The 11842-nt window shown below is 43.5% G+C and overlaps 1 protein-coding gene across 1 annotated transcript; it reads left to right on the top strand.

The window, feature by feature from the left end:
• The first annotated feature begins 3501 nt into the window (after nucleotides 1-3501).
• Nucleotides 3502-9276, top strand: LOC120683652 (G-type lectin S-receptor-like serine/threonine-protein kinase B120). Its single transcript, XM_039965743.1, has 8 exons — nucleotides 3502-4819; nucleotides 5318-5416; nucleotides 5505-5686; nucleotides 5775-5985; nucleotides 6075-6284; nucleotides 8364-8391; nucleotides 8492-8642; nucleotides 8739-9276. Exons 1-8 carry the CDS (start codon nucleotides 3541-3543, stop codon nucleotides 9039-9041), a joined length of 2463 nt encoding a protein of 820 aa, XP_039821677.1. The 5' UTR covers nucleotides 3502-3540; the 3' UTR covers nucleotides 9042-9276.
• The last annotated feature ends 2566 nt before the right edge of the window (nucleotides 9277-11842 follow it).

Genomic DNA, 11842 nt, shown 5'->3' with positions numbered 1-11842 from the left:
AATTCTCAGAGACTCCAACATGAGAAAAAAAATTTACGAAAAGATCTAGAACTTTGGTGAGTACTGTACTGGCGCCCCCGCTGCTACGGGCGACAGGATCGATTCCCTCTCCCAGCCATCACCAAACAGTGCGGTCGCTGACATGCATGCACGGTCGCAGCACAGGTCTGTCTCTGATGAATCTCTCTCCTCTGCCTGCTCTGGTTGCTGTAGTTGCGTGAGTTTGGCTCTGTTTAGTTCGTTTTATCTGTAAACGCAAAAAAAAATTGCGTGAGAATCTTGCCAATTTAAAGTAATAAATAAAGTCTATTTATAAAACTTTTTGCACAGATGGGTTGTAAATCGCGAGACGAATCATGGATTAAGTAGGCTCATTAGATTCGTCTCGCGATTTACAGCCCAACCATGCAAAAAAATTTGTAAATAGACTTCATTTAGTATTTTAAATTAACAAGATTCCTTTTCACTTTAATGCGTTTATGGTTTTTTTGTGTTTACAGGGTGAACTAAACGGGGCCTTTGTAGCGAATAGATGTGATGTGATGCACTATGTACGTATTAGCCGGTGGTAGAGTAGAATAGCTGATCTATATTTGAGTGGTAGAGTAGCTTCCTACAGGGTGGCAGGCAGGCAGCATCCTATAGCTCCGATCCTGGTGGCCTGATGTGTGACCATGCATATACGACTGCATGCAGACTTTACGGGACGCTAGCATCACATCAAATCTATGTCCTATTTAGATCATACCCCATAAATCTCGTAAATACAAAAAAATATCACATCGAATATTTCGACACATGTATGGAGTACTAAATGAAGTCTATTTATAAAATTTTTTGCATAGATGAACTGTAAATCGCGAGACGAATCTAATGAGCCTACTTAATCTATGATTTGCAACAGTAATTTTACAGTAACCGTTTGCTATTATTGATTAATCATAGATTAATTAGCATCATTAGATTCGTCTCGCGATTTACAACCCATCTATGTAAAAAGTTTTATAAATAGACTTCATTTAGTACTTCAAATTAATAAAATCCCAACACAAAAAATTTTACGCGGGGAACAAAACACCACCCTATTTGCTACAAACTCACGCAACTACAGCAACCAGAGCAGGCAGAGCAGAGAGATTCATACTGTCTCGTGCATGCATGTCAGAGACCGCACTGCCTGGCTGGAGAGGGAATCGATCCTGGCGGCCACGGCGCCAGGAGCCTGGCGCCCAACTAATCGGCGTTAGGGTTCTCAGGATCTATTCATAATTTTTTTTATATCGGATTTTTGGAACCCTAATGCCTATTGGTTGGGCGTCAGGTACGCGTCTAGTGGCCGGGCGCCAGGTATCCAATTTTATAATTGTTTGTTTCGACCGTATTTTTCTGAAAAAAGATTTTAAAAATATATATAAATAAATAAAAAAAGTCCGGCGGCGAGCGCCGAGCAAAGCGATAGGCCCCCGTGCCTCACCTTCTCCACTTATTTGGGCCTAAAAACACCAAAACCGAAGTCCACCGCATCTCTTGAGTGTCTGTGGCCCATTGATGTTATACAGCCCAACTGTCCAAGGGAACTGAACTTTTTCATCAGAGCTTTTACATGGTGTTCTCCAGTCCAGTGTTCAGCAATTCCTGGAGATCAAAAAAAGAAAGAAACTCCCGATTCCAGAGAAAGGTGCTCGGCCTGAGTGCTCTAGCTCCTACAGTGAAAGGTTTCCCTCTCACTTCGCCATCTCTCTATCTCAACGCTCCCATCTTGTTAACTCCGTGTGGCAGTTTTTCTTGTCACGTCGGCACTGACGGAGACTTCTACTGTGTGTCAGTGCCTTGATGGGTTCGAGCCAGGGTTTTTTTATCCGACCGTTTGTACCGAACCGCCGGCGCCCGGTTCCGGCTAACCGGTCCGGTTTGACCGGTTACCGGTAAAAACCGGTCAAACTCAAATTTGAATTCAAAACCCGCAGTTATACCGGTTTCGAACGGCTAACCGGCCGGTTAGACCGGTTTACCGGTCCGGTTTGACCGGTTACCGGTCGGTTTGACCGGTTACCGGTCGGTTTGACTGGTAACCCGCTAAATTCAATTTTTTTTCTTTTTTTTTTAAATTCAAATATCCGCAAAGTATACTAAATGAATGTTTGTATAACATGTTTTAGCCTAAATGAACCCTCCAACCCTTTTTTTACTACTTTTACATTGTATTTGTATACTTTTGTATGCACGTTTTTTTTGTTTAACTTCAAATGCTCGCAAAGTATACTAAATGAACGAATATTTGAAAAAATTTGACATCATTAAATTCGTCGCAACTTGAAATATTTTTAAGTTTTTTTTGGGATTTTTCCATTTTTTAGAATTCAAATTAAAAATTTGAATTTGGGCCGTTTAAAACCGGCCGGAACCGGAACCGGTCCGGGCCGGTTAGACCGGTAACCGCGGTAACCGGACCGGTTCCGGCCGGTTTGGTGAACCCTGGTTCGAGCCTCTTGACTCGACAGGATGCCGGAGAAAGGAATGTGGGGAGGAAAATTAGTTCATGACCCTGCCCGGCCGGGGATGAAGGTGAGGATAAGTTCTTGCCCGCACGTTAAAAACAGAAGCTTGGACCAGTGCGCAGTCGTGTGCAGTAGAAACTGCTCCCCTCGTTAAACTTTAGTCTTCCATCATATTAAACGAGAATATTACCATCTAGAAGTAGTAAATAAAATATATTTATAATTTTTTTTCACAGATGAGTGGTAATTCGCGAGAAGAATTTAATGAATCTAATTAATTCATAATTTGCTATAATAATTCTACTGTAATCCTCCGCTAATCATAAATGAGCATATCTCATTAAATTCATATCACGAATTAGCCTAGGGTTCTACAATTAGTCTCGCATTTAGACTTTATTTAATATTTCTAAATGGCTGCAGTGATATTTGGATCTAATGACTTATTTTACAATTAGTTTTGCAAGATGTTTGGTTCCAGTGACTTATTTTAAGTCCGTGTCACATTAGATGTTTAATGTTAATTAGGAGGACTAAACATGAGCCGACTATAAAATTAATTGCATAAATGGAGACTTATTTTCGACATGAATCTATTAAGCCTAATTAATCTATCGTTAGCATATGTTTACTGTTGCACAACATTGTCAAATTATGAACTAATTAGTCTTAATAGGTTCGTATCGTAAATTAGCCTCCACTTATGCAATTGGTTTTGTAATTAGCCTCTATTTAATATTTCTAATTAATGTCTAAATATATGATGTGATGAAAACTTAAATAAATGCTTGGAACCAATCCAGCCATTCATTCTCGCCCCTCTTCACATATTCCACGCACGAGGCCGGGATTGAATTATTGCAGACTTTCCTATCCTGTATTTCCCCACGTCTTAATTCTATGACAGCCACGTTTCGATTTGACGCCTTGAGACAGACAGAAGATCCCAAGTATGCCTCTATTTCTTGCGGTCCAACTGCATCATGGCTACATGATACTTTCTTCACCCTTCAGAGCCAAACAAACCGAACTGAAGAACGTAATGTGCAAGGCCAACCTCCATGTTTTCTCCCTCCTATTCTTGATCTTGAGTTCTTTCTGCGAGTCCAACAACCAACTAACACAGGCAAACTCACTCTCCCCCGGCGACATGCTCATCTCTGAGGGGGGAGTCTTTGCTCTTGGCTTTTTCCCCCCAACCAACTCCAGCAAGAGCTTGTACCTTGGAATCTGGTACCACAACATCCCCGACTACCCCGAGCGCACCGTCGTGTGGGTCGCCAATCGCGACAGCCCAATCTCCAACCATTTATCCGTGAAGCTCACCGTCACCAATAGTTCAGAGATGGTGTTGTTCGACTCTGAAGGACGCTCTGTTTGGATGACGGCGAACACCACCACCGCTGGAGGTGCAGACGGAGCTGTCGCGGTTCTGCTCGACTCAGGTAACTTTGTGCTCCGGTTGCTCAACGGCACGGTCGTGTGGCAAAGCATCGATCATCTCACCGACACCATACTTCCAAACACGAGGGTCTTGCTGAGCTACAAGGCACAGGTGGTTGGACGCCTCGTTGCCTGGAAGGGCCCTGATGATCCATCTACTGGGGACTTCTCCTTAAGTATGGATCCCAGCTCGAACATTCAACTCTTCATCTGGAATGGGAGATTGCCGTACAAACGCTCCCTTGTTGTCAACGAAGTTTCAGTATCCGGCGGCACATACCAGAGCAACACCACCTCTGTCATGTCTCAGTATGTCTACTACAGGGGGGATGAGTTGTACTACACCTACACAGTCTCTGATGGGTCACCCTACACACGCATCTTGCTTGACTACAGAGGCAACCTGAGCCTCCTGAGCTGGAACAACACCTCATTGTCGTGGACACTTGCTTCTGACACCCCCAGTTACTGTTTCCTCTACGCCTCTTGTGGCCCGTTCGGTTACTGCGACGCGACAGCTGTCCCGACGACATGCCGGTGCCCTGATGGGTTCGAGCTCGTCGACAGTCTCGACTTATCGAGAGGATGCCAGAGAAAGGAAGTGCTAAGATGCGGAAAGGAGAACTATTTCGTGACCATGCCCAACATGAAGGTCCCTGACAAATTCTTGCGCATTAGGAATACAAGCTTCGACCAGTGTGCAGAAGAGTGCTCCAGAAACTGCTCGTGTATGGCATACGCCTACGCCAACTTGAGCAGTGCTGGGGGCACTATGGGCGACATATCGCGGTGTTTGGTTTGGACTGGGGATCTCATCGACATGGAGAAGGCCAGCTTCTATACTGAGAACTTGTACATCCGGCTTGCCGAACGTCCTGGTACGCGCGTTCCGTCCATCTCATCCGGTGATCCTTCTTTCACCAGAAGCTGCATTAGTGTTTAGTACTTCGATGTGACAATGTGCTGTCATCGCTGCTCTAAGGCATGTTTGTAAGATACTAGTAAGATGGAGATTGCTCTAAAATAGTTTATGGTTTAGTTGAAATTTGTGCAGGGCCTGAATGGGTTTAAAACCGACTTGCATCAAATAAACCATCGCAGCAACCATTTATCTACTCCGTGCTAGTTTCAACGCTATCAAAGTAGGGGAAAAAGTATAACAAATGCCAAACCTTTTTTTTATTTTTGCAACAGTTATTGTGCATGAGCATACGTAACGCAACCTGACTAAACAGTGTTCACAACAGGTCAGTCTATTTAGATTTAAAGCATTCGCAGATCGCTCATGGAACCCTGTGCAAGTAAACTCACAATTGCAAACAATGCTTGCTGCATGCTGCAGTAAGTTCTGACGACATACTTTTTCACTTACACAGTTCAAAAGAATGGAGAATTGCTGAAGATCTTACTGCCAATCATAGCATGTCTTCTGCTACTAGCATTCGTAGCCCTTGTCTGGAAATGTAAGAGAAGAGGTACAAACAAAATAGCCATTGTTTTAAAAATGCAGCATTAATGTGTAAGTGTTTAGGGGAAAGAATCCATTGATGTTTCTAATAGCAGGCAAACAACAAAAGAAGAAAGTCCAAAAGAAAATGATGCTAGAGTACTTGAGATCTACCGATGAAGCGGGGAACAAGAATATAGAGTTCCCATTTGTTAGCTTCGACGACATTGTTGCAGCAACAGACAATTTCTCTGACACCAACATGCTTGGCAAAGGAGGTTTTGGTAAAGTTTACAAGGTACTAGCAAAAAGTTTCACTTGATTATTATATTGATAGAAAATTATATGGTCTGTAACTGTTTTTTGATGAATGAGGGATCATGCAGGGAATGCTGGATGGTACCACGGAAGTAGCTATTAAGAGACTAAGCAAGGATTCTGGACAAGGCACGGAGGAATTCAGAAATGAAGTAGTCTTGATTGCAAAACTGCAGCACAAGAACCTAGTTAAGCTTCTAGGTTGCTGTATTCATGAAGATGAGAAGATGCTGGTTTACGAGTACTTACCCAACAAAAGCTTGGACTACTTCCTCTTTGGTACATTCAATTTCTATTTTTTTCACAATGTTTACAAAACTCAACAAATAAATATGACTATGTGCCTTATTCCATATTATTCTTATCAGACTCTGCAAGAAAATCAATGGTTCAGTGGCCGACAAAGTTCAAGATAATCCAGGGAGTAGCAAGAGGAATCATGTACCTCCATCAGGACTCAAGATTAACTATAATCCATAGAGATCTCAAAGCAAGCAACATTTTGTTAGATAAAGAGATGAGCCCTAAGATATCAGACTTTGGTATGGCCAGGATATTCTGTGGTGATCAGCATCAAGTAAATCTCTATAATACGATTCGCGCACCAAAAGGTGCGAGGTCATCGTGCCACGTCAGCAAAAAAAAAACGTGGCCGTTGATCTGGCGATGGACGGCCCGGGACCGGCCGAGCACCTCCTCCCCGCGGCCGGCTCGTCGCGGCCGCCCCCCGCATGCGCCGACCGCCGCCGCAGGCCGCGCCTCCCGCCGCCACGCCATGGCCTCCACCGTAGCGCACGGGCCTCGACCGCCGAGGCCCGCCGCGTGCATGGCCCACGCAAGATCCGGCCGTGGACGGAGGTGGGTGGAGGGAGGAGGAAGGAGCGAGTAGGGAGGAGGGAACGGGCCGCATCGCCGGCCGCGGCCGCCAGACGGGCGCAGGAACGGGCCGCCGGCCAGCGCGGGCGCTGCCCTGCCAGGCACAAAGCTCCCGCCAACCGGGCTCCGCAGGACGGCCGCGTGCGCGGGAGCCCCCGCCGGCGGCACAGCCCCTGCCCCGCCGCTGCAGGACGCGCGCAAGCGCGGGCCCAGACCGCCGGCCGCTCCTCCTCCCATAGGCGCCAGTCGCCGCCGCCTTGCTTCCTGGAGAAGCACGGGAGAGAGAGGAACAAGAGGATAGCAATTTTTTCCCTCTTTCTTCTTTCCTTCCGAGAGAAGATAAGAACGGCCCCTCTTGTTTTCCCTTCTGTATGGCAGGGTGAGCACGTGGTGGGGCCAGCTTGAGCACGTGTGTGCACAGCAACTTTGTTGCTGGTTTCAAGCATGAAACAGATGGCCTGAAGCCATCCGCGTGAAGTGGCACAAGTCCACTATATTTTGTTTGTTTATTTATTTGTTGCAATTTATCTATTATATTAATTTAAATTCTATGAATTTATTTTATTGCATTTATATTATTTAATCAAAAGTAATCCTGAAGATTACACCTAGAAAAAATATTGTATAGTCCTGAAGACTATACATAACTGTATAATCCAATAGACAAGATGATCTGGCGGAAGCGCCTGCTGCTGCGCCGCGCCGGGCCCGACGCGGACGACGTGCGGGGAAGTGGAGATCACGCACCGCATGTCGGAGCTCGGCGACGGTTGGGTGCTGCGGCTGCACGAGGTGTGCGAGGACAACGATGGCTTGCACCTCATCATGGAGCTCTGCGAGGGCGGAGAGCTCTTCGACCGCATCTTCGAGCGGGAGCACTACTCGGAGCGCGCCGCCGCCAAGCTCACCCGCACCATCGTTGAGGTCGACCGCCGGAGGCCGCCTCGCGCGGAGCTCGGTGCCATCGCCTTGCAGCTCCGCAGGGCCGGGGACTTTTCACATCCCGTGAGGAGAAAAAGTCGGTCGGTGTTGTGCGCTCTTGGTCGAGAAAACAAGGACTCTTGGTGGAGTGGAGAAAGAGATAATAATAAATTTACATGGGACTCACCATGTTACTCTAATCCCAGCAGGCAGCAGCCCAGCAATGCAATTGCAGACCCCTCTCATTTTAGCAGCCAAACGCAAGTGCCGGTTCCTCTAATTCAAGCAGTCTCTTGCATGCTTATGCTAAAGTAACATCCAAATATTTCTATGGCCTATCTTTTATTTCACTAATCATATATCCAATCATTTATACTTTAAGGTCATAAAGGAATTACCTATGCTGCAATATCCGAAGGAGAGTAATCAGATGCCCTTACGGAAATCAGTGTTGGGTTCTCTATTTGACAATCTGTTTATTGGAATATCCATTGAATCATAAGTAATATAACATACGCCATATATTCATCATTGCGCTAAATACCACCTCCTCATTCAATACAAAATATTCCCTCTCTACAGTTACAACCTAAATTCCATTTACAATATAATTTACAAAATTCGCAAACCTACAACTAAGATCTCCACGTTTTACAAAGTCTTCCTACCTCTTGTACTCTCAATAGATACAAAATAAATTTTATTTATCAAATTAGCAAACCATAAGCTCGATTCACTTAATCTCCCTCTCCACGTCCATTGTATACTGTGTTCACCTTCAAACATAACTTGCGCTAATACTATCACACGGCATCCACTGGACCAGCTCAAACTGGCGCACCAACTGTGCGCCCCAGTTTCTAGTACTAACCGGATTGTTGGGACATAGTAAGCAACTCGTGCACTGCCGAATTATTCAGAGGGAATTTATAATCTTGCACTTGTTCAAAGTATTCGGATCTCATATGCTGATGACTCGTTTTTACAGTGGTTACATGTCCCCTGAATACGCAATGGAAGGTGCCTTTTCGGTCAAGTCTGACACATACAGCTTTGGTGTTCTACTGTTGGAGATTGTGAGTGGATTAAAGATCAGCTCACCATATCTTATCATGGACTTCCCTAATCTTATAGTCTATGTAAGTTTCGGATGATGCTCCCAATCTAGCACCTCAACCTACTCACTGAACATATATTAGCTCATTGAAAAGAAAAATCTCTGCTCACTTGTTCAGGCATGGAACTTATGGAAAGATGGCAAAACAGAAGAGTTAGTGGATCCATCTGTTAAGGAGGATTGTCCCTTCGATGAAGTTTCACGATGCATCCACATAGGGCTTTTGTGCGCTCAAGACAGTCCGAACTGTAGGCCGCTCATGTCAACAATTGTGCTGATGCTAGAGAGTAAAAGCACACCACTCCCAACACCACAGCATCCTCTGTATTTTGCACGAAGGGATGCCGAACCTGCAAGAGGCAGCGACGACAGGGTACCGTCCATGAATGACATGAGCCTCACGGTGGTCGAAGGCCGTTAGATGTCAAATGGCTACTTTTTATATGCACGAGTCTTATGATTTTTCAAGGGTAAGAGTCTTACCTGAACTGTACATGATAAGTGAATTCCAGGATAGCCATTCTACTGGCTGAGTGTGTGTGTGTGTGTGAGAAACATTAGCTGCACTGAGTCAAAAAAAAAAAATCGCTGCAAGGTATTGATATTTATTTATATCGGTAATGCGTCATTTCTTTTGTAATATTGGTATTTAAATCATGTGCTCTGCTTTGCTCCAGTCCATGGCATCTACACAACTAGGCGTATAGCCTGCGTATTTGCGCGGCTAGTATTAAAAATTCAAAAATTGCATGTCGTTATATCCTTACTTAAAGATTATACTTTTTTTCAGGGGCGGATCCAGTAGGGGGGCTGAGGGGGCTCCAGCCCCCCTACTAGTTGCAGCGTCCATTAGAAACAAGGGGGAGCTAGGGAAGAAGAAGATGGGAGAAGAAGAAAATAGAGAGAGGGGAGGGTGGGGAAGAGGTGGAAGAAGACATCAGCCCCCTCTACGTCTCTTGGCTAGATCCGCCACTGCTTTTTTTTACCATACATCATCATGTTCATTATCATAAATTATATCTTATTATTGGTTAAAACAATTTAAATATGATTTACATATAATTACAATTTGATTTGTTGAGCTTTAAGAATATTATGCATATAATTATTCTTATTTTCATTTTATTTTGATTGATTGTTGCTAGTTTTAGTTTTTATTAATAGTATATGTTTGTAACTGATACATAGCTAAATGATATTTTATATTTATTTTTTTATAATGGTATTAGTGGGTGATTTTTAATTAGACACAGGGGTATTTTAGGCTAATTTTTATCATAATGGCAGTTGTGGGTAATTTTTATTTTTCTATTTTTCTCCGATTAACGTGGGAATTCCTAGGCCTTAAGAGCGAACGTGGAGGCTCCGTTTGTTGGTCAAATAATATGATAATAGATACACATGCGAGCATCAGAAATTCAGTAACCTACCATCAGTCCATCTGTTGTTTAGAGAACCTGTACACTTTGTAGAGGCATGTTCTCGGCGAAAAAGTGAGAAGTGTTGCTTGAGCAGTTGAGCTCCGAGCCATGGAAGAAGATTCGCCATTTTTGAATTTCTGGGTTATGCCGATGAATTAAGCATGGTCCGTGCACCAAGAGAGGAGATTCCAAATACATCCCAATGAATTTCTTTTCACTTTCCGATTCAATCTGGTTGGATTCGCGATTCATGATGGTATTTCACACGCTACAGAACCAGGCAGCAGCAACACGAACAGGGAATGTAATGCGAATGGAATAGCTTTTGTTGAGACAAAAGAAACAACAACAGGTTCAGAGTTGTCTTCAGCACTTTATTCGGAATTCAACGGGTTTACCATAAAAAAAAAGAATTTAACCGGTTTCACTGTAAACAGGCTAACAGCCCGGAGCGGGCGGCGCCTCTGCTGCTCTCGGGCTCTCGGCCTACGCTACCTTGCCCGCTCGCCTCCACCAGGGGTGGGCCCAAGGGCCGGCGAGCCTGGGCACCTACCCAGGCCCTTACGCTCCAGCCCAGTAGAAAACTGTCATGGGCCGTTGGCAGCCCAGCACAAGACACTCAATATATTATTGGGCTAAAATAATTTGTATACAAAGAGATAAAATTAAAAGAAATCAACAGTACTGTTCACAGCGACATTCCAATCCCATCACTGTTCAAGTTTCGGTCTCATCCTTTTTCCCGTGAATACTGAGTCCAACACTACGATCTGACTCCGTAGCAGATTCTGCGCATGCGGCACTATCAACTTTCGCTAGGTCCGCGACGCGCATGCTAAGCTTTGGTCTAGGTGTTCGCTGTCATGATTTGTTACTGTACGACTTCGCCAATAATCGCCTTACAATGTTCTCACTACTTTGTGATGGCACGATCACAAAGACCAGAGCCACATTTTGGTTTAGGAAAAAATTCAGTTTACACCCTCGAACTAATATAAAAGTTCGATTTTTAATTTTTAACTACAAAACCAGATAACAAAGACCATCCAACTGTTAAAATCAGACAAGTTTAGCCCCTTAGGTGGTTTTGAAAGTAAGTTTTCATTTAGTGAGAATTAAATATTCACATTTAAACCAAAAAAATTATAAATGATTCATTTTAAATAAAATATGAAATAGGTATAAAAGATTTTCTAAAAATATAACATATCTATTGGCATGATACTTTTCAGTTATTCAGATCTTTTTTTATTTTCATAATATTTGGCTGATTGTAGTTATGCTATTGTTTTGAGTAGCTAGGATTCAAATAGAGCAATAATAGATATGTTACATTTTTTCCTTGAATAGATGGGTTACATTTTTAGAAAAATTTTAGTACTAGTTTCATATTTTTATCTAAAATAAATTAGTTTTGACCTTTTAGATCTAATTAGAAATACTTTTAAATACAAACCACTTTAGAAACCACCTTGAGGACCAATTTTGTCCGGTTTCAACAGTTAGATGATCTATATTATCCGTTTTTGTAGTTGAATTTTGAAAATTCGATTTCTGCAATAGTTTAAGAGATTCGGACCTTTCCCTTTGGTTTAACCGTCAGAAAAAAAAATTCCCAAGTCCAGGCCTCAACTGTTCTTTAGCTCTTTCTGCGAGTTGATTACCATCAGAAGTCAAACGAAAAGCTCGTCTCCGATTGCGGGAGTCAGCAACATGCTCATATCTGCTTTCTCTCTTCCAAAGAAATTGTCAGCAAGTTTACCTCTTTAAAAGCAAAGGTTTTTGGCTGTGTACCATAGCT

This window comes from Panicum virgatum, chromosome 7N (assembly GCF_016808335.1).
Source record: "Panicum virgatum strain AP13 chromosome 7N, P.virgatum_v5, whole genome shotgun sequence".
Classification (NCBI taxonomy): domain Eukaryota; kingdom Viridiplantae; phylum Streptophyta; class Magnoliopsida; order Poales; family Poaceae; genus Panicum; species Panicum virgatum.
The sequence above is the reverse complement of the archived record's forward strand: the minus strand, read 5'-3'. Positions and strand labels throughout refer to the sequence as shown.